At 45.5% G+C, this 24,021-nt stretch overlaps 1 protein-coding gene across 1 annotated transcript in view; it reads right to left on the bottom strand.

The window, feature by feature from the left end:
* The window catches only part of PCDH15 (protocadherin related 15), a 2,836,044-nt gene that overhangs the window by 1,425,616 nt on the left and 1,386,407 nt on the right, over positions 1-24,021 (bottom strand). Inside the window, exon 12 of the mRNA XM_073685487.1 lies at positions 12,809-12,943. Coding sequence (XP_073541588.1) covers positions 12,809-12,943 — 135 coding nt within the window. The remainder of the gene's footprint in view (positions 1-12,808; positions 12,944-24,021) is intronic.

Here is a 24,021-nt window from a genome sequence, read left to right as displayed (position 1 = left end):
AGAATTACTGAAATTAGGTGTTTTAAAGAAAAATACCAGCAATAGTTTTACAGCACTGTAAGATTGGTAATTCTCTTTGTTCCATTTAGACAAAATGACAACATGATACTGATTTACTGTACTTATATAAGATTTCTGAGCCACCAGACCCCCATTTGTCACAGAGTAGAGTCAATACACCAATATGAGCGGATGAGCGATGAGAAGAAAAATAAGGTCTGATGCTAAAAGTAATATTCCCATTGAAAGTGTTGGACCCCAGCTCTACAGTAATTCAATGGTTATATCCAGCACCAAGGCTACAAACTAAGTCCATTGATAGATTTATACACACTCAGTCATCAATATGGCATGCTAAGTCACCATGTTAGAACTCTTCATATCTGAGTGTCTCACTGGTGCACAGATAAAAAATTGATGGAACTTTTACTATAAAGATATGTTTGAAGAATATGCTGGGAGAATTTAAAAAGTGTCACTGCATGATTAGATAGATATTCCTAACTCTACAGGTGAGTATATATCCCAAATTTTGTTTCTGCCAGATTTGTTCAATTTGGCAAGAAGATTCGATTTGGTTCAAATAAAATCAATTGCAACCAGACAGACTTTAAAAGAAGTTATGCTCTGAAGTCTTTCCACATCCCAAAGCATAATAATGAAAGGAAGAAAAGGAGTTAAAAATATTTTAAAAATGTCATTTTATTAACTTGTTCTAGGCCCTCGCCTGACTCTGCAGTTACAGGTTAAGTGACTGAGGAAGGCCAATCACTGGCCTAAGCGCTAGTTTAATTGAAGACCCATGCACAGGACTGCGGAGCTGTGGTGGAGGCGGCAAAACCAGTCAGGTGAATGCCTAGGACAAATGAGTGTAATGTGTTTATTTTTACTTCTTCCTGGCCCTCAAAAGAATACAGAAAAAATGGTGGTCAACTGTCTGTCATTTTGATGGATTCGTGTATATTGAATCCCCTAAATTTTGCATTCACTAAAATCGAAAATTTGGACAAAATTTATAATGAATTTAATCAGTTGCAGATTTACTTTGTCATTACTGAACAAAAAGAAGTTCCTAATATGATGTTGCCAAAAATGGCTGGGACAGGACAAATATCATCCTGGACTTAATGTGACGCCAGACCATTACTGAGATAGGAGATGGCAGTTACTGCTCCTTAGTCTTTATGGAGTGGAAGGGAGGTAGGAGCTAGAGGCAAACACAGACATTCTGCTGCAAGTTCTCCTGAAATTACTTTTCCAATTTAAATCACTGGGCAGTCCATATAAGTTTTCTTCTCCATCTCTTCACCTTTTTAGAGATATAGGTCATGAAATGGGACAACCCTCTTTTAACTTACAATAGAGCATTTGCAAAATTCCTAGCCAGACAACACCTTATAATGTTATTTTGGTCTCTTGTGAAATATAATTTACAATTGTAAAATAGGTATGGGTTTTAAATATACACTGTATGCACAATTATTTAGTAATTTGTATATTTGATGATTAATTCTCTTTTTGAACAACTACAGTGCTGTTGGTCAATCCAAAAGGTTAAAAAAACGGAATATTTAAGAAAATAAAAGTGAGATTTTGACTTTCTTAGGAGAATATTTATCTGTGCAGAATTATTGAGCAACTATTTGTGCACAGAATCATCATGCAACTAAAAGAAAAACTTAAGTTTTTCCATCTCACTTGTTTCTTTTCATCTGTTAAAGTGAAAATAATAACCAAACAACAATCTAGGACCAGTGATGAGCGAGTGTGCTCACTTAACCCTTTCACCGAGCACGATCGGGTGCTTTCCGAGTATCTTTGGCGTGCTTGTATAATAAGTTTGAGTCCCTGCGTCTGCATGATTAATGGCTGTTAGTCAGCCTCAACACATACAGAGATTGCCTGTTTGTTAGGGAATCCTCACATGTGTTGAGGCTGACTAACAGTCATAAATCATGCAGATGCAGGGACTCGAACTTAATATATGAGCACGCCGAAGATACTTGGAAAGCACCGGAGCGTGCTCTGCAAAAGGGTTAAACGACCACGCTCACTCATCACTAACTAGGACCCTTTGAAGCACAGCAAGGCGCAAAATGGCCATCGTCCAGCATATTTTCAATTTTTTCTGCGTTTAAGTTTTAACTCTCGTTTAATAAAGGAGCTTTTAAGTGATGGTGAGTGCCACTTTACTTTTTCTTGTGCACAAGTTTAATTACGTATATTTTGGCCACTACTATCTACCTCAAAATAGTATGAATAAAAATGTTGGCTCCGGGTGCAAAAAACAATCCCTGACACAACCCCATCAACCGAAAATTTAAATGTTAGGGGTCTCAGAAAATGGAGACACAAGTGATTTTTTTTCCAATTTTTTTCATCAATCAAATAAAAAAAAACTGTCAATGTTTGGTATCTCCACGATCATACTGGCCTGGAAAATCATATTGGTGGGTAATCTTTACTGTACAGTGAACACTGCAAATATATAAAAAAAAACTTTAATATAAAAATAAAAAGTAGTTGCTCTTAGAAGAAGGAGCGGAAAAAAAGAAAAAGGCAAAAACAGAAAATAGTCATGTCGAAAATGGGGTTAAATCTCGATTTCGGTCCATTTTGCCAGAGGAAAACACACCTAATAATTCTGAACACCTTGATGAAGGGCTTTGTATCCTTAGGCCTCACCCTCCCTCATTACACAAATACACACCGCCTGATCTGCTTCATCCAATAGGCATTCAAAGTTATATAGCTTGGAGTTGGAAAATCTGCATAAAATGATGATATGGTCAAAATACTCACTTGTCTAATATTTCTGCACCCAGTGTATCTACATATGTGTCTTTAGTTCAAAATATGTATTCCTAAATTTGAAATGAAATTATTTTTTCTTGTACACTATATATGACGCTCCCCCTGGGCCTAGTGTGAACGTGTGTGGGTCACCCGGAGCCGGGTCTCTGGGGGGTTGTAGTCTCCGGGGCGGTGACCCGGTCCCGTGGCTCAGGGTGGTCAGGCTGATGGCAGTCTTTTATGGGGGGTTTTAGGTTAATTATCCGACTACGCCACCCGTGGATTGCGGTCAGTGCGGACCGCCGCTGCAAGGCAGACCGCTGGGGCTAATGGTGTATGCAGCTGAGGTAGTGTGACTCCCCACGGGAAGAGTGCAGCCCCAGGGCAGTGTAGTTGATGGTGGGGGTGATGGTGCGGGCGTCCCAGCACTAATAGTGCTGGTACGGCGATGAAGCACAGAGATGTGGGGTTGCAGTTCAAATGCTTTACTCACAGTTCTTTATGTTCCAAATCACTTCGGTACCAGTAGTGATGGCCCAAGCCGTGCTGCGTCCACCAGGCAAGGGGCTCGGTCAACCCCCAGGCAATTCCAGAGTGTGGCACAGGACTCCCTTCTATTCCTTTCTCTGGCCATGCCCCACCAGTGACACTACTTTTGTCCAGCTGCCTCGGGCCTTCTCTTGGGATGCTGGATGTCCACTTTCCTCACCCTGTGTGGTGTGCCTTTCTAGTAGGTGTAGTGAGGGGTCGCACCAAGATGTGATCATGACCACCGGTCTTTGGCTGAGGATTAGTCGCCTCCACCAACTTGGGATCCGGTACCCTGTTCTGCCAACCCATCACCCGCAATCTCCTGGGCCTTTGGGGTTCCTTCTGCTCTCGTGTCTCTGGGCCTCTCTGGGTGTTCTGTTCCTTTCTTCCTTTCCTTTCTGTTCCTTTCCGTATCTGTCCTCTCTGCTGGTTCTGGCCTCCACTACAGGCCAGCCTCGTGGAGCTGGGCCCAGACTGAGCCACAGCTCCCTGTCAGCCCTCTCTGGCTGAACTATTCTTCTCCTCACTCCTCTGACTGTCTGACTGGACTGAACTCTAAGTTGGTGCCCACCTTATGTACTTCCCTGTAGTGTATGAGCCCAGGTGACTTGCAACCAATGGGCTCCTACCTATGCCCAGAAACCATCCCCTCCTGCTCCTACATCACTGGGTTTTCCTCCCCCCTCCCCACTCCAGCCAGGGACAGATTCTGTCGTGCCTGCATTACTGTCTAATGAGAGCACCGCTGAGCGGTCCCTCGGAAATGGGGTGTTTGTGATGCATGCAGCTACTGAGACTTGGTCCACACTCCATTCTTACCCGGGAGTGGAATATCACACCTCTGGTTTGAGGTGCAATACCCCTGTAGCAGCCGAACCCTCGGGGCGCTACATTTCCCCTTGGTAAACCACAGCACGTCCTCGGGCTGGAAAAGAGCAAAGACAATTTAAAACATACAAAATTTTAGAATGCATTCGCATATAAGACAATAACTATTAACCCATCCCTTTATGGGAGGCACTTTTCTCTTTTAACACGTGTTGCACGACTTTCTTCACACATATAAAATACTATAAAAATTCTTTTAGCAGCATATAAAACTTTTTCATTATAAAACATCTTTAAGTAAACATATTCTTGGGTACTGGCCGCGGTGCAACTTGCGACCAGGTGTTCTTTCTTCTTAAAGGTGCAACAGTCCAGCAAATTTGTCTTGAGGTAGACGCTGCAGTTTTTCTTATAGAACCAGTAGGGGGCGCTTTAAGAAGCGCAACTATTTACAGGAATGGCCGCTCTCAGTCCTCGGCCAGTTGGGGAAAGGAGTGGATGTTCTCAGTCCCCAGCAAGATTATGGATATAGGGGGTGTAACTTTAACAGGTAACAGTCCTTTAACAGTTCCTCATTAGTCCCAACGGGGACCACACTTCAATCCAGCAACAGTTCCAACAACAGTTCTTATACCCTTACGGGTAACTATTTCTAGTTAAATTTACAGTTCACTGGTAGCGGTGTCCTCCTGTCGCTCCTTGCTCCTCCGGGTAGTCTTCAGGTCCGTCCGGACCCTCTGGGTACTCAGTGTCTGGGCGGTACTGCAGTTCCTCCTCGGTTAAACTGTGGACATGGAGGGCGTACAGTCCCTTGGCTCCTTTGTGCCGGGTGTAAGTGACCACGTCACCAGGGTACAGGTCACGTCCGTGATGTCCCTCTGGCAGGTGACTCTCGACGTCCCTTCTTGTCACAAAGACATCGTTCGCGGCCTCCGGGTCTCTAATGAAGCCCCAGCCATGCTCCAGCTGAAACTTTACTACGGTCCCGGTGGCTCGGGGACCACGGGCGGCTTGGGGATTCTGACAAGCTCTCCGTTTCTGTTCCGCGCTCCGGGCTTGGAGTCGCTCCTCCCTGATGCGTCTCTGCTGCCGCTCTCTCTTGAAGGTGGCCAGCTGCTGACGGCAGGACTCCTGGCGATGGGCTGCATCCGCCCGGGCTTCTTGGGGGAACCCCATTAGATTTTCGCCAGTGGGGTCCCACTCAAACTGGACATCCTGTAGCAGGGGCTGGGTGACTTCCACAGGCTCCGGAGCAGGTATCAGAGGCTTGCGCGGGGGCTGGGTTTTCCAGGGCTGACCGCTGGTCAGTTCAGCCGGCCATTCCAGCGGCAGTCCATCCGGACCAGTATGGTGGGCAAACAGGTCCACGCCCAGCGGTGGTATGGCAGGGGACCCCAGTCGGGGAGCAGCGCCCGGGGTCACTCGGCCTTGCGACCAGGCCAGTGGTCGTCTGCTGGTCGTGCCCGGGAGTGGCGCAGCCAAGGTAGAGGGCGCTGGGGAGGCAGCGGAGCCTGGGTACACTAGGCCTTTCGTCCCGGCCTGTGACGTCTCCATCTTTACTGCGCCCGGGTTCAAATGGCACAGCGCGGGGCTGGGCGTGACAGCGACGCTTGCAGCCTGAGGCCTAGCTGGTGGCGGTGGAGGCGTGGTGTCAGGTAAGTCCCCGGGGCTTCGGGTCCCACAATGGAAGGTGGGGGCAGGCTGGTGGCGTCAGGGCTTGGGGTGATGACGTCCCCGTTACCTGCCTCAGTCTTTGTGGCCTCCTCCGCGGCGTCTTCCGCGGCCACCGGTCCACCTTCACCGCCCTCGGAGGCAGGCGTTCTGCTCGGCCCTGGTGATGTCTCCTGCTGGCGGGTTACGTGCTGCTGGGCCAACTCCTCCTTCCACCAGGCAAACACATCTCTCTGCGCCTGGACCATCCTCCGGTCCAAATCCTCCAGCGCAACTCGCGAACACTCTGGGTCTCTGGAAGCTGTGCCAGCAACTCCGTTAGGCTGCACGGTAGTTCAGCCTGCAGCAGGCTGCAGGCCAGGGTGCTGGTCGTGCTCAGTGCTTCTTCCATTCCCTGGTGCGGTATGTCCAGACTGATCCAGACCGCACCCTGCCACACAGTTTTCTTTCCTGTCCGCCCCCATTGGGGGTGGTCCTGGGGCCATCTGCTGACAATCACTTTCAGGGGCAGCCCCCCCACGCTGATGGACATCTCTACAGCCGCACTAATGGCTGTTGGGGGCGGGCTCCTTCTTTGGCGCCATTCTGGGACCTGGCCCTCGATGGGAGGTGGCTTCCTGCTGTCTTTTGGTGCGCACATTATGGCGTCCGTTCTGCTGGGGTGGGCGCCATTTTTAACAAAGTCAATTTCAATTCAAACAGTCTCTTTCTCTTCAGGCGTGCAATACCCGTTTGTGGCGGATTGGTAACGATCCTGCCGACTACGCCAAGACTGACGCGCCCCCTGGGCATAGTGTGAACGTGTGTGGGTTACCCAGAGCCGGGTCTCTGGGGGGTTGTAGCCTCCGTGGCAGTGACCCGGTCCCGTGGCTCAGGGTGGTCAGGCCGATGGCAGTCTTTTATGGGGGGTATTAGGTTAATTGTCCGACTACGCCACCCGTCGATTGCGGTCAGTGCGGACCGCCGCTGCAAGGCAGACCGCTGGGGCTAATGGTGTATGCAGCTGAGGTAGTGTGACTCCCCACGAGAAGAGTGCAGCCCCAGGGCAGTGTAGTTGATGGTGGGGGTGATGGTGCGGGCGTTCCAGCACTAATAGTGCTGGTACGGCGATGAAGCACAGAGACATGGGGTTGCAGTTCAAATGCTTTACTCACAGTTCTTTATGTTCCAAATCACTTCGGTACCGGTAGTGACGGCCAAAGCCGTGCTGCGTCCACCAGGCAAGGGGCTCGGTCAACCCCCAGGCAATTCCAGAGTGTGGCACAGGACTCCCTTCTATTCCTTTCTCTGGCCGTGCCCCACCAGTGACACTACTTTTGTCCAGCTGCCTCGGGCCTTCTCTTGGGATGCTGGATGTCCACTTCCCTCACCCTATGTGGTGTGCATTTCTAGTAGGTGTAGTGAGTGGTCACACCAAGATGTGATCACGACCGCCGGTCTTTGGCTGAGGATTAGTCGCCTCCACCAACTTGGGATCTGGTACCCTGTTCTGCCAACCCATCACCCGCAATCTCCTGGGCCTTTGGGGTTCCTTCTGCCCTCGTGTCTCTGGGCCTCTCTGGGTGTTCTGTTCCTTTCTTCCTTTCCTTTCTGTTCCTTTCCGTATCTGTCCTCTCTGCTGGTTCTGGCCTCCACTACAGGCCTGCCTCGTGGAGCTGGGCCCAGACTGAGCCACAGCTCCCTGTCAGCCCTCTCTGGCTGAACTCCTCTTCTCCTCACTCCTCTGACTGTCTGACTGGACTGAACTCTAAGTTGGTGCCCACCTTATATACTTCCCTCTAGTGTATGAGCCAAGGTGACTTGCAACCAATGGGCTCCTACCTATGCCCAGAAACCATCCCCTCCTGCTGCTACATCACTAGGTTTTCCTCCCCCCTCCCTGCTCCAGCCAGGGACAGATTCTGTCGTGCCTGCATTACTGTCTAATGGGAGCACCGTTGAGCTGTCCCTCGGAAATGGGGTGTGTGTGGTGTATGCAGCTACTGAGTCTTGGTCCACACTCCATTCTTACCTGGGAGTGGAATATCACACCTCTGGTTTGAGGTGCAATACCCCTGTAGCGGCCGAACCCTTGGGGCGCTACATATACATATTTACCTATGGTAAACTCTTGAGCTCTGTGTCAGTCATCCATACTGGATTTGCTGGAGTAATGTAATTTGAAATATACCTTAAATAATGTAATTTACCTACAGAACAGAAATACTGTATCTGAATGTCAGCTTTAATAAAACATAATGTGAGATTGGTTATTTTTTTGCACATTTCTTCAGCATTAAATTCTTCCTATGGTTTGTAATATTATGTACCTTAGCTCTTGTGTTTGTGAATGTTCTATTCAACAATGTATTATAAAAAAGAGATTTTTATTACAAAACTCCATAATCGTAGAGTTAAATAGTAGGTTGATTGTTTGAAGATAGTTTTTCGTAGTCTAATGAACCCAGTAAAAGTTTCATAGTTTTTAAGGTTAAAAAAATAATATCTGTCCATCAACTTCACCCTATAACCTAATGCGCCAATATAGAGGAAGGCAATAACCCAAGGAGCCAGATGATTATTTCCCCATATTAGGGGAAAATTTCCTTCTTGTCTCTATACTAGTTTCATGTATCAACTTCCCATCACCGAATCTAATACCCACTACCTGTAACCTGAAACTTTATTTCTTTAAGACAAAGTGGATGCCCCCTGTCATTGTTGCAGGTTTAGGTGTAAAAAGATAATTATAAATATCTCTTTACTGTCCATTCTTATATTTGTACATTATAATGAGATCACTAATAAGTATTTGTTTTTCCAAATGGACTAACTGCAAGTTTGATAACCTGCCTTGGTGTTGAAGTCCACCCATTCCCTTAATAACCTTGTTCACTCTTCTCTGCATCTGCTGTAGGTCAGCTATATCCTTACACACTAGACCACAAGATTGTAGACAGATTTCCAGGTGACTTGAATAGAGGGAAAACTATGTTCTAGTCATGAGCATCTATGCCTCTTTTAATGTATCCCATGATTTTATTATGTAAAATAACCACAAACCGTATATTGGAAATTTGTCCAACCAATTGGTTTAAATAAAAGAGGTATTTAGTTACAAAAAGATAGCAAGTCGAGAATGCATTTCAATCTCGAAATGATCACCTATCCTGTGGAAATTTATAATTTTTTCTAACTAGATTATACATTTAAGTCTAGAAGTGCCATCCCAAGACGCTTCCAGTTGGGTTCAACACTATTTGAGAAACTATCTTTAGTTTTTGTCAAGCACCTTCTTTCTCTGCTGGACCTTCCGGGTTCTGCTCTGCAATTTAAATCAGAGTGTTTTAAGTCTCCTATAATTACTCCATCTTGATTTCCTACCTCATCCATTTGTCTAATGAGTAGATTTTCTGCTGCTTCCATTTTACTTCGAGATTTACAACAAACCCCAAATCAGTATTTTATTTTTTCTCCATTCACTTATTTTCGCCCATAGAGATTCTATGGTGATAGATTCTGTAGCAGAGGTGAGCTCAGTGCCATCAAGGGGCAGATAAAGAAGCAGTAAATGACACTAGTGCTGCCCCACAGCTTCTAGCAAACGAACCGGCATCATGGGATGATGACAGAAGCAGTGAGTGAAACCAGTGCTGTCCACTGTTGACTATTCATTGAGGTGGTGCTAGAACCTGTGGAGCAGCACTGGTGTCATTGCTTCTATCTCTTCCCCCTGAAGACATCTTGCTTCACAGACAGAAGATGCAGCTGCGGAGATTGAAGCAGAGATCAGTAGATGACGTTTAAATATGTGAAATTAACTGAGATATCTGCAGCAGAATCAGCACATTACACATATATATGCCTTTGCTTCATGGCACAATCTGCAGGCCAATTTGATTTTCTGTCACGTGTGGACAACTTTTTTTGTGGTGCATGTTGCCTTCATCATGAATTATACATATTAAGTCCATCTCTAACTAAAACTTCAGCTCTTTCAAAATCATCATATTGATTAAAAATTCTATATACCTAGAGTGAAATATTTAGCAAGCACTATAAAAAAGCGGTCTACAATGGAATATGTGGATGAATATTTAGTAACCAAGGTTACTAAAAATATAGGACAATTTTCCAAGAACAGTGTGCAGGAGACTGTACATTGAGCTTCCGATAAAGAGACTATGTTTTAAGAAGTTGTAATGCTGCATGAGAATTTTGTCTACACCCAAGTTACAAACTCTGCTATACAAAATCTTAAATACAATAATTTGCACCTTACCAACACGAATACTTTTACTCTGTGCAGTTGTGCAATTTTTGAACAATCCCAATAAAATCATTTATAAATTGATGTAACCCTTGGAAAAAAGCCAACTATATAAATGGCATAAATGGCAGAAACGCTTGTAATTTAGTGACTGTGTTCAAATGTAATATCAAAATAATTTCAGACATAACCTCAAACTGAAACTATAAAATATATCTACAATTTTTTGGGATATTTTCAAACATTATTCCTTGAATGTGGAACTTTAACACTTTATTTTTTTCCAGCACAAATTTGTATTTCTAACAAGTTTTGCCACAATTTTACATTAAACTAGCAAAGTGGCAGAGAGAGTAAGTAGCCATATCCCTGTTGAAACTGTGCTTAACTAAGAAATAAAATAATTTCTGACTTTATTCTGATTCTCATACTGCTCCACATATGGAATCTCAATAGTTAGCACTTTTGCCTGGGGTTCTGAATTAATATCCAACCAAGGGCAACATCTGCATGGTTATAAAATGCATGAAAATGACGCCAACATTTTGTCACAAATTACTGGGCAAAATAAGCCTATCTATAGGTAGTCTACACTTCCACAAAAGTGTCTAAAGATGTGCCAAACAGTTAAACAGCATGAACCACTGTGCAATATTTGGCACATATTAAAACAATCTACTATAATTTTATGATGTCTAAAAAGTTGACAGTAAATTTTTAAACCTCAGTAAAAATATATTACAAAATTAATTAGAACAGGGTAGATTTTCAATCCAAGTTACTAAGTCACAAGTGACATTTTAACATATGTAACACTTAAACAAACAAGATGCCCTAAAATCATTAAAGGTTATTATGGGACATATTGGAAAATTTACTGGATTTTGAAAAATTGAACTTTAAAGAGCAATTCTGTCTCAGATATAAGCAGCATATACCATAAATCACTCATAGGCTTGCACTTATTTAAAATTGATTTCGCAAATCTAGTCACCGTGAATGGAGTGTGCACGGTGCTCTTGCATTTTCAGAACTCCCATAAGAGTTAATATGGAGAACTGCACATAATCAAACTCTCAGTAAGGCCTCATTCAGACATCCGTGTTGCACGTACATGTTGTATCGGTTTTTATTCACAGATAGAACATGTATCCTTATAATCTATGGGGCTATTCACATGTCTGTGTTTTTTTACAGAGACTATGTCCATGCAAAAATCTCGGAGACATTTCCGTTTTTCTCCGATATCATGGATGAAAAGGCGAATACAAGTCTATGGGTCTGTGATCCAAGGGGAGAGTGACTTGTCAAGCATTACATGCCAAGGTGAGGAAACTTTAAAGCCGCAATGCTCCCCTGAGAAATATGCAAATTGTTTCTTCAGAGAGGAACAGGACTAGAACTATAGTGCCTCCTATAGGAAGTAGCAATCCTAAAAGTCAATGTCGACTCTCTCATGAGCTTTGTCACATGACTTAGGATTAAAGCAAAACCAAAATCTCAATTTTCAGACACTGTGTTTCGGGGTACTGCCCCTAGCCAGTGCAAACTGTGAGATCTGGTTTGGCTGGGTGAGAGGCGTCTGACTGGGATCCAAGGGATAACATTTCTCCTTGTGGAGAGTGACAAGTCAAGCCTGACATGCCAAGGTGAGGAGACTTTTAAGCTGATATGCTTCCCTGGGAAATATTCAAATTGTCTCTTCAGAAAGGAAGAGGACTAGAACTCTAATGCCACCTATGAAAAACACACACAGCACATGGATGGCTAGTTGTGTGCTGTCTGTATTTGACATTGCAAAGTATAGGAGAAGTTTTGTCATTTATTTATTTGTTTTTCCATCCATAAAAAACAATCATGACATGTTGATGGAAAACACTGATGACACGGTACCATTTTTCACATCCTTGTTTAAATAAGGACAGGAGAATGAGACCTTAAGGCCACAGCCGCACTATCAGTATTTGGTCAGTATTCAGTCAGTATTTTTTCTCAGGAGTGGGAGACAAAACCAGGAGTGGGTGATAAATGCAGAATTGGTGACTTGTTTCTATTATACCTTTTCTCTGATTATTCCTCACCTGGTTTTGGCTCCCACTCCTGAGAAAAAATACTGACCGAATACTGACCAAATACTGATAGCGGGGCCGTGGTCTAAAGGAAACTATCAGCAGGTTTTTGCTATGTAATCAGAGAGCACCATGATATAGGAGCAGAGACCCTGATTACATCAATGTTTCACTTGCTGGTATATGTTTTGCGATTTCAATATAATCAGTGTTTTATCAGCAGATGCTTATTACTCCGCCTATTCAATTCAATGAGAAGTGGATGTGCAGTACCCTGCGGCAGCTACTACAACTAGACGGTCAAGCTCCACAAGTAAGTACTTACGGCCGCCGGCTGCACCGATAACAGCTGATTGACAGGGATGCCGGGTGCATTACCCCGGCCGATCAGGCATTGATGCCCTATCCTACAGATGGGGCATCAATGTAAAAGTAGTGGATAACTTCTTAAAGCTTCACTGTCTTATTCCCAGCATAAGCTATAGTGTCAATGTTTGATGAAAGGAAGCTTAAAAGGCATGCAAATGTATATATGGTTGGAGTTACGCCAGACATTGTAGCACTTCTTCATTCTTCTAACTAGGAGTAAACTGGATTGCCGAGCACAGCTGCTCATAATGCATTATATTTGTCAATTCATAACCGATGAAAACACAAATGTACTCACTGAAAACTTATAAAGCTGCTGGCGTTCACGGTCAACCGGCTGAAGCAATGTGAGATGTCGAGTGATACCGGTTTGCGTCACTGTGAAAACTGTACTGTAGTCTGTTAAGTATAGGTACAGCTGAGGGTCTTTTGTCTGTAAAATAAAGCAGAGAACATGTAAGCACAATACCAGTCATTAACAGTGTCAAGAGCCAAATGTGCATTATAGAGTATTCTATTTTGCTGCTATTCTATAAAAGTTTTATCAAATATCCTAGTCAATTCTAAGGGGGGTGAGGTTACACAAATATAAAACAATTAGTCCTTTAGTAGATGGTCTTTCTAATTTACATTAGCTGTGGTATAAAGATTGCTCCATGTGGGAGGGGGGCCCACCAATGCCAATTTTACCTGGATGTGCATCCTCAGATGACTCTCCTGCTCCCTGCCAATCAGAGGCCGGTAGCAGATGTCGGCTTGGCCGTGTTGGGTGGCACATGGCAGTGATGTTATGTGCTGCCCATGCTGGCACACCAAAGACAGCTGCTGGCTTCTGCACCAGCTATGGTGGAGGACATTGCACGTCGTAGGAGAGTGTGCTGGCGATGAACAGATGGGACCCAATATGAAGGGGGGCATTATACCAGGGTAATAATAATGTCCTCATCCTGACTCCTTCCTGTAATAAAACCCCCCATGCTATAACAATTTTCTCAATCTTGACTTGATTTGGTTATCCTTACTTTTAGGACTTTGAAAATCTGATGTAGTTTTTGGTCAAATTTATGCAGAAATATGGAAAATTCTGAAGGATTCAGAAACTTTCTAATACCTCTGTATAATTAGCACAGCTTTCAGTAATTCATACTGGAACCTCAGCAGATAGATCAAGATAATGCTTATGCCTCACCAAAGTGATTCTTGGAAGAGATTAGTGAATCTGCCAAAATCTGGCATATTAGCTCAAATTTGGAAAAGAAGTTTGGTTTGCATCAAATTTATTCAGATCAAATAGAATTCGCCATTGAAAGATGTTTATTATGCTCTGAGTCAGGCTGAGTCGACCCAGAACTAAGAGCATATTAAATGTTGGATTAAAAAAAAATATATATAATATTCACCTTTCCCCAGCTCTCACCTGCACAGCTCCATTCAAATCTGTTCACTTATCATTGATCTTATCAGGGATCTCATCAGAGATCTTTCTCTATGTTCTCCACTAAGTCAGTGCGTGGAAATCGGACTGCACTCTGATGCTCTCCGAGTGCAGTCCGATGGTTTCCATGCACTCATGATGAGTAACACTTGTCAGCTTATTACGAACATCTGCACAAGCCATTAAAGAATTTTAACCATGTCCCTGATCAAACTCTCAATTTACACCCATTTCTTTCTTGTCTTGCAGGAGGCGAAGTCAGAGAGGGCATGGTGGCAGGGAGGAACATTAAGCAGATACCCTTTTTATATACCCAAATCCGGAGCTGTCCTGCTATATCTGGGATGGCTGAGACTAGTGTTGAGCGAATTTGTTCGGCATTTCAAATTCGGGTTCGTGTTCGGGGTTCCGGCTTGTTCGCACCAAAAAATCAGCTCTGCCCACGAACATCCCTGACTTGCCGCGCTGTCATGCTGATAACATCGAACTCGAATTTGAAATGCCGAACAAATTCGGTCAACACTAGTTGAGACCTATGGATTTTTTGTCCATTCATTCATAGTTGCAGCAGACAGAACTTTTTCAATTTTACATATGTTTTACTATTGAGGTCTTACTTTTTTGGATATGTACGGCCATGTTCAAATGCTGTGTAAATGCTCTGGGGGTTTTTTTTTGCACGTTTTCTGCAGATTATCGCATCACACTATGCAATAACAATCTTCTCTGGTTATTGCTTTTCTGCTGCATTTTTTATGCATTTTCCCCCTTATTTGATGAATTTTTGGTGCAGATGAGAAGCAGCGTTGTTTTACATGTGTTTTTACAGGCTCCCCACAGTGCCCTTTAGAGAAAAAAAGCACCAAAATCGCACAGTTAAATAGTGTCTTAAGACACATAGTGAACGGAGTTGCATCAACTTTGCTTGGACCCTTAAACACAGCAGAATTTCTGTGCTAAAATACAGAGTAGAAAAAGCACAGCATTGACGCTATGTGTGAACACAGCCTAACTATTCAGGCAAAGCAGATTTGATTTCATGAAAAACTTCTGATTGCTGTGTATCTAAAAATTCTGTGGAACAGAGCAGTTTGGGTTCTTTTTTTCTCTACAAGCTGCTATGTGAAGCATAGAAAAAAATACATGTGAAAAAAAATGCAGTTGCATGTTTAAGTGCAGAATCAAAGCTTTTCTGTACAATTAAAAAAGCATTAAAATGCTTCTTTAAATCTGTACAAAAAACACTTCAAATAAGGTGAAAAATGCATAAAAAATGCAGCAAAATAAAATAACAAAAAAAGATGGCATTAATGTATTGTGGTGCGGACACCTGCAGAAAAAATGAAGATTAAAAGCAGCAGAAAAAAATGTAGCTTTACACTACATGTGAACACAACCTCAGTGCTACATTTTAATTAAAAAATATTATTAGTTTAATAAGAAAAAAAGCAATCACGCCATGTTTTTACACCATTTACTGATCAAAATAAATAATCAGTTCACTGTATTGTACCGATTGTTATGATTACAGGGATACCAAATATATCTGTGCTATTTGCTCATTTGTGATGTTTATTCATTTATTTTTCAAGTGCATTAAAAATGTTAATATTGTAATTGTTTTTCGTTATTTTTTACGAATTTTATGGGAAGAAAAAAAAGGTCTGACCTCTAGAATATAGGTAGATAAAAATGCACTGGTATATAGAGAAGTAGCTCTAGGAACCAGTACGATTTGCCTATAATTCAGAAGAATACAATTAATCTACACTACTCAGTGCAGGCTATGGCTCATTGGCTTCTCTACAGCCTACAATGATTTGGGTTTTGTGTGGGAATCCCAATGAGACCAGACTTCAAGAGAAGAATGAGTTATTTACTTAAACTTAAGTATGTAGACATAAGAGAAATAGTAACTCTGTCCCCCTATAGTCCCCCTAAGGTAGAAAGATATATGGAGTAGTTAAGATGGCAGGAGGCACATTGCACAGAGGGGAGTGTAAGTCACATTACTCTGACTGTATAGAATCATAGAATCATAGAACATTAAAGTGGGAAGGGACATTCTGGGTCATCTGGTCCAACCCCCTACTCAATGCAGGATTCACTAAACCATCTCAGGCAGATGTCTGTCCATCCTCTGTTTAAAGACTTCCATTGAAGTAGTACTCGCCACATCTCGTGGTCGCCTGTTCCACTCGTTAATCACCCTCACTTTGAAAAAGTTTTTTCTAATATCTAATTTGTATCTTCTCCCATGCAGTTTCATGCCATTTCTTCTAGTCTTTATTTGTGCAAATGAGAATAAAGCTTATCCCTCCCTCTACAGGGCGACAGCCCTTGAGATATTTGTAGACAGCTATTAAGTCTGCTCTCAGTCTTCTCTTTTGCAAGACCTCTAGGTACAGCCCCTCCAAACCAAGACTATCCCTCTGAATTTGGAATGGTTAGGAGCTAAGTGAAATCAACGTTTTCCATGGAGATTACTTGGTGAGATGCAGACATATAGGCGTCTTGATTAGAGTTGAGCCACCCCCGTAGTGTTCGAGTTCGGTTCGGTTCGTCGCACAGCCGCATGTTCGTCGAACTGTTCGTCGAACTGTTCGTCGAACACCATCGAACAACGTTAAAACCAATGGCATGCAAACATAAACACATAGAAACACATAGAAAACATAGAAAACACTTCAAAGGTGTCCAAAAGCTGACAAACTGCTCAGAAGACACAACTAACACAAGGAAAAGTGACAAGTACATATAGTCATGCGAAAAGAAAAGAGGTGGAGGAGTAAAAGGAGGGGGAGACACAGATATAGGCATGTCATGCCCTTTTAAAACCAAAAAAGTGCGAAGCTGACACGGCCAGTCCGTTCCTGCCCGTGCGACCTCCGTGTCGCTGGGTTTGTGCCAGAGCCGCGGTGGACCCTGACGGCCAGCCCCCCTCTCCCAATACTGGTGCCTGTCCGCTGGTGAGTCGAGCCCCCCCGCAGTGGGGGGGGGGTAACATCAGCAGAAGAAAGACCATCTTCCAGCCAAACAAAGATGTCTACTTCCTTTCGTGGACAATGTGATACGATCCCTTTCTTACGGACACGCCCATCGCTACAAATTCCAGATGAGGCAGAAAAACAGCAGGTGCTTCAATGGATATCAAGTGCTCCTTCAAGTGGGCTCTCCTCCACCTCAACTTCAACATCACAAATACTCCAGTCCTCAGAGGTGTCACCCCAATCGCACTTGCTTCGTCACAGCTCCCAAGTCTCCAGCTGCCCGTCTGAGTATGGGGTAACACAGATGGTTGAGTCTGCACAGCTGTTTACTCATACTATAGCATGGGAAACGGAGGTCTGCTCCAGAGCTTCTGTTAATCCAGACGAGGAAATGATCTGCACTGATGCCCAGAATCTTTATGAGTCGGATCCAGGACCAGATGAAGAAGGTTCTGAGCATAATGTAGACCCTTGTTCCCAAACTGGAACTCCTGTTGGTGGAGACAATGATGAAGACGATGATGAGACTAAAATACCTGATTGGAGCGACAACTTGACTTTTGAGTCAGGGCAGGAAGAGGTAGGCTCCGAGGATGACGGGTGTGAGAACACACAGGGTGATGATGACGAGGTTGGAGATCCCACTTACTGTCAACCCACAGTCAGCCAGTCGATGAGGTCAGCAGAGGAGGTGGAGGAGGATGCTATTGACGACGAGGTTAGGTTGCGCCTTCCTGGACAGAGACGGAGTACTGGAAGCACGTCAACAACTGCATCCTCAACCACAACTCTGCCTCTTCAGGTAGCATGGGCTCTAAGCCTTGAATAGCTTGGGCATTTTTTCAGATCGATAAGGATGACCCAACTCATGTTATCTGTAATATTTGTCACCAAAAGCTAAGTAGAGGCACAAAAAATCATAGTTTGAGTACTTCACGCATGAACCGTCACATGGATATGAAGCATAAGTTGCTGTGGGAAGCTCACTGTGCTACAATGCGGCCTAGAGGGCTGGGCCACCACCGTCTGCCCCATCTTGTGCATCCACGGCCTCTTCATCCTCTGTGACTGGGTGGACAGCAGTCACACATGTTTTTGGACGCAGACCTGCCACCTCTTTACCTGCAACAGCCAGTGTGATTGGCAGGTCATCATTTCATTTGGAAGTGGAAACACCAGCTGGTGTTGAGCGCTCTCCGACATCGAGAGCACCACCTTTGCATCAAGGCAACCGAACTCTTCCACCTGCATCTTCCACGCAGACCGGCAGTTTGCCGGGGACACCCTACTCAACCCTGTCTAAGCACAACAGCCAGCCCTCAGTCCCTCAGATGTGGACAAGTAAAAGACCATTTCCTCCTAGCCATGACAAAGCTAAGAGGTTGAATTTCACCATCTGCAAGCTGTTGGCTACAGAAATGCTGCCTTTCCGCCTGGTGGACACAGAGGATTTTCGAGACCTTAAGTCCGTCGCAGTGCCCCAGTACTAGATGCCCAGTCGGCACTACTTCTCAAAGAAAGGTGTGCATGCGCTACACCAGCATGTCGCACACAACATCACCGCTTCTTTGAGAAACTCTGTGTGTGACAGGGTGCATTTCACCACAGACACTTGGACGAGTAGGCATGGACAGGGGCGTTACATGTCACTGACTGGGCACAGGGTAATTATGGTGACAGCAGGACAAGGGGCTGCTGTCCAAGTCTTGCCGTCCCCACGAGTTGTGCGTCAATCATCTTTATCTAGAAGTTCATCCACTGATTCTGCCTCCTCAACCTCCTCTCGGTCCTCCACCTGCACCCAAGGCCTGTCTGGTAATGCCTCCCGCTTTCTAACTGCGCAGAAGGAATCCTGCACACCTCCGTACTATGATGGCAGCAGGGCTCAATGGCATCAAGCGGTGTTTACTTTGAAATGTCTGGGAAACGTGAGTCACACAGCTGAGGAGTTGTGGTCAGCTCTGGAGACCCAGTTTCATGAATGGTTGTCTCCACTGGACCTGCAACCAGGGAAGGCCGTGTGCAACAATGCTGCAAACCTGGGTGCGGCCCTTCGCCGGGGCAATGTCACACACGTGCCTTGTATGGCTCACGTGTTGAACCTGGTTGTCCAGCAATTTTTAGCCCACTATCCCGGACTAGATGGCCTTCTGCAGAGGGCACGGTCACTGTGTGCTCACTTCCGCCGTTTGCATCCCGCAGCTCAACGACTTACATCTCTACAGAAGTCGTTGGGCCTGCCAGTTCACCGGCTGATATGCGATGTGCTGACACGGTGGAATTCAACTCTGCACATGTTGCAGCGACTGTGGCAGCACCGACAAGCTCTGGTGCAATACGTTCTGACGTATAGCTTGTGCCAACGAGATCCAGAGGTGGGGCAAATCACGCTGCAGGAGTGGTCTCAGATCAGGGACCTATGAAGTTGACACACCCCCTGGGCCGTGGGGTACCCGGAGCCGAGCCGGTAGAAACTGGGGGTTGTAGTCACTGTAGCATTGACCCGGTCCGTGACCCAGGGCGGTCAATCCAAGGGTAATTTGTATATAAGGGTTTTATAATGTCCGACTACGCCACCTGTGGAGTTCGGCCAAAGGGGCCGCCGCTGCGGAACAGTCCTCTGAAGCTGGTGGTTTTGCAGCAATGGTATTATTACTCCCCACAGGAAGAGTGTAGCTTCAGGGCAGTGTGGTTAGATGATGGTGGTTGTAGTGCAGGGAGTCAGTAATGAACACAGAGTCCGTGTGATGCAGTCCCAAGATATTTACTCACAGTTGTTGCAGTCCAGATTACAGGTACCAAAGCAATCTCCCCCGTCGTGCTGTGCGTACTCAGTGAGGGGCTCAGTCCACCCCCAGATAGCTCTGGAGTACTTAGCAGGACCCCCTTCTGTGTGTCCTTTCTCTGGCCTTCTCCCTGCACCTCACACCCAGTGACACTTCTATCCGGTATCCTCGGGCCTTGGCGGGGGACGTGTGTTCCGTCCCCTGGGTCCTATGTGGCTACCTTCTTAGTGAGACTGGTGTGGACTTTGGCCTGCAGTACATGAAATGCTGCAGCCTCCGGTTTCTAGTTGAGCCTTGCTGTTTCTCCGCTAGTTGAGGAACCGGTTCCCCTTATCAGGCCTGACCCCTCTACCTCCTGGTAGCAGCGGGCGTAAGGGTGGCCTTCTGCACGGCCCGTACCCCTAGGGTCCCTTCGGTTCCTGGAGCCTTCCTTCTCCCACTCCTCTCTTCTCTCCTTCAGTCCTGGCCTCACAGGCTAGGCCCGCCTCCGGAGCAGAGCTCATGCAGAGCCACTGCTCCTGTCTCTTCTCCTCCTCTGACTGGCTTGCTCTTTCTAAGATGGCTTCCTATTTATACTCTCCCAGTCATGTGCTCCCCTTAGCTGCTTTCTCCAAACACACCCACTACATAGGACCCTCCCGCCAGCTAGGGACCTGGGACTGTGCTCTCCCTTAGGAGCAATCTCGCCCGACCCCCACTGCGGGTATGTGTTGGATGCAGGTGTTAGGGTCCCGAGCCATACTTCTTCCTTACATGAGGGTGAGATACCACACCTCTGGGTGAGATGCAGTACCTCGGTGGCGACTGAACCCTCAGGGGCGCCACACACCCTTCTGCACAGTTTTGAAATGGCGACGAAGATGTTTAGTGCTGACGACGATGCCATTATCAGCATGACTATTCCAGTGATTTACATGCTGGAGCACACGATAAACAGAAATCAGAGTTAGGTGATGGGACAAGAGGAGGTGGTGGAAGTAGAGGAGGAGTCATATGCGGAAGGGATAACATCTCCAAGGTCCAGACGGTCGGCAGCACCAAGGCGGCAGGCATGGGAGGGTGGGAGAGAGGGATTAACCAGGGCGCATGGTAGCAGCCAAACTGTTGAGGAAGGTGCAGGAGCCAAGGAAGAACTGGAGGACGAACTGGCGATGGGCATGGAAGACTCATCAGATGAGGGAGATCTTGATCACATTTCTGTTGTGTGAGGTTTGGGGGAGAGGGCAGAGGAAAGAAGAATGATTCTTACCTCGCTACCAACACAACAAGGACTTGGTCCTCCTGGATGCGCAAGACACATAAGTGCCTTCTTGCTGCACTACCTGCAACATGACCCTTAGATTGTCAGAATTCGAAGTAATCCCGACTACTGGGTTGCCAGTGCCACACTCTTAGATCCCCGGTACAAAAGTAAATTTGCCGAAATAATTCCTGCCATAGAAAGGGATTCACGCATGCAGGAGTATCAGCAGAGGCTGTTGCAGAATCTTACATGTGCTTTTCCACAAAACACCAGTGGTGCATGTAGTGAATCTCACAGTTCTAACTTACAAACCGTGGGACTGTCGAGTCTTCATCACTCAAACCGTAACAGTAACACAGTATCTGCTGGTAACAGTCATTTTGTGGAATCGTTTCACCACTCTTTTAGACCATCCTTTGCAAGGCCACAGGAGACAAGAAGTCTGACACATAGTCAACGCCTAGAGAGGATGGCACAGGAGTATCTCCAAGTGAACATCGAAGCCATGACTGTGTCACTGGACCCTTGCTCATTTTGGGATTCCAATCTGGAAAAATGTCTGGAGCTCGCCACTCACGCCTTGGAGATCTTGTCATGGCCTGCAGCCAGCGTTCTCTCTGAACGTGTGTTCAGCGCTGCTGGTGGTGTGCTGACAGATAAGCGCACGCGGCTGTCCACTGAGAATGTAGACATACTCACGTTCATAAAGATGAACAAATCATGGATCCGGAAGGACTTTTCTACCCCTGTGTCATCCTGGGGAGACTAAAAGCTTGAGGATTGGGTAAAATCACCTCACCAACTGTTTTAAGCAACTCTGGGGCAATTGATGCCACTTAAGTGGTGTCTGTGCCACAATTTTTGGAAAAAATGGAGACTCTTTTTGGAGTCTCCTTGCTGTGTTTTACATGACGTTGGTATCGTCAATTCCAGGTGGGTGGGGGCGCCCCCCCCCTTCCTTTTAAATGTAAGAAACTACATACACTATGGCTTGGGGTAACCCAGATGGTTGAGTCTGAAGAGCTGTTTACTCAGAGGTCTGCTCCAAAGCTTCAGTGTCTGCTAGTCAGCGTAGAATTTTTAACTGCATCTAGCCTAGGCAATACTTTGGGCGTAGTAGCCCAGCTGCGAAGCAAGCTGCACCGCCTGTGTATCTAATAAGAATTTTTAAATGCATCTAGCCTAGACAGACTGTGGGGACCCCCAACCAAACCCAGATGCTCAGCCCCCCTACAGCCCCCCTTTCCTTGACAATACAATAATGTAACTCTTACAACTGGATGGATGAGGATCGGTCACAGCTTTATTAACTCTTTATACTCATTCCATTAGAAAGGCATTTTATTTCTAAAATAATTCAGCTTGTTGCAGCATGCCCAGGGTCTCCACACCGGCAAGTTGGCCAACAAGTGTAACTCTCCAACATGTCCTTTCTATTTCCAGGCCACGGAGGATCCTACGTACTCGTATGCAGGACTCTGACCCCCATCCATCACCCTTAACGCTTGTTCCACTCCGTCCTGGAGTCCTGACAGGAATATGTCCAGTCCAATATCCATTAAGTGAACACCGTCGGGTCGTATGAGGCCTGCTTTATCTCTTTCCAGTTGTCAGTGTTGTATCACTACACCACCTCTGTCTCATCTAAATTTTGCCATCTGAATATTTTTTAGCCTCTTTGTCCATTCGATGGCCGTGATGTCTCGCGCACCTTGCCATACCGCTATCGGCACAATCTCTGACCATACTATAGTTTGCTTTGGGAAAAATTCTCTGAAGCTCTCAGTGTCAAGTTTCATTATTGCCATTAGTTATGTGCTCTTGTGATGACCTAGGTCGTTTCCCCCGGCCTGTATAACTAAGATGACAGGACCTCTTGCCTCTCTCCCTACCTTGATTACCTCCATTAGTACCTGTGGCCATAGCAGGCCTCTAATACCTCTCTAGTTGAAATATGTGTTATGAAACTCTAATTTCCTCCCGCCTGGGCGGACTTTCGCCCTTTTTTCTGCCCAATATATATACGAGTGGCCTATCACCCACACTGTTGGCTTAGCGTCACCTGTAAAAGAAACAAACCACGTTAGGATAACAACTCTGGTCTTATGTATCTCGCCAAACACGTGGATTGCCCTCTCCCTATCCTGACAGTCCTGCTCTTGCTGCTTCCGTGGCCGCGCCTATGCGGAATGAGTGTGTCCCGTAATCTTTGGGGTGGTTCCCTGCCGATGTTATGCATTTATTAAATATAGCTTGGAACTGTTATCTTGATAATGGCGTTCCATCAATTTGTGATAGGAAGAAATTACTTTGTGATCTGATAGTTATAGATGTTTTTACTATTGTTACCCGACTCAGTGTACCATTTGTGGGTTGCAGAAGTACACAAGTGCCCTCTGCCCGCTGGAACCATTTTCGGTTGGCGTATGCGTAGACTTATTGCATTATTGGCTATGACTACGTCCTGGTGTAATAAGCCTCCACTGGTGGTAATTTTGGATTGAGGGACTAATTCTCTTATGCATAGTGCCCCGGACAAGGTGAACGCAAATGCAGTAGACAGTAGTGTTGCTTCAAATTGTGAGTGTCATGTTAATGGTGTTAGGGATATGATGTGAGAAATCAGTTTTAGTGACACGGGACGGGACGTATACACTCCTGACTTGGCTGACCCCTTTTCCACCCTTTTATGGATTGTCTGATGATGAAACTCTTTGTCACATCTCCCCAGTTCAGTAGTTGGAAGTGAAATGCTACTCCGGTCAGACACCGCTGTGCTGATGCCCCTGATATGCCCCTCATCATTGGCTGGTGGAGAAAATCTATGGTGACTTGTAATCTGGCTTGCTCACATTGGTCAACCCATCTGCCTGCTAATAGTCGTGTCCACTCTTCCCATGCCTTACCGTATGCTTGCCACGTCGACGGGGCAACTGACGCTCTGATTAATGGCATCAACTATTCACCACTAGATCCCATAGGGAGGGTGGGCAAATGTTGCCCGATGGGTGGGCTTTGGGGAGGAGCTCTGTGAAAATCTGCCTATTGAATTGTGAT

This window comes from Phyllobates terribilis, unplaced genomic scaffold (genome assembly GCF_046119375.1).
Source record: "Phyllobates terribilis strain yellow unplaced genomic scaffold, ASM4611937v1 Scaffold_5__5_contigs__length_657084704, whole genome shotgun sequence".
Lineage (NCBI taxonomy): Eukaryota > Metazoa > Chordata > Amphibia > Anura > Dendrobatidae > Phyllobates > Phyllobates terribilis.
This window is presented reverse-complemented; position numbering and strand designations above follow the sequence as displayed.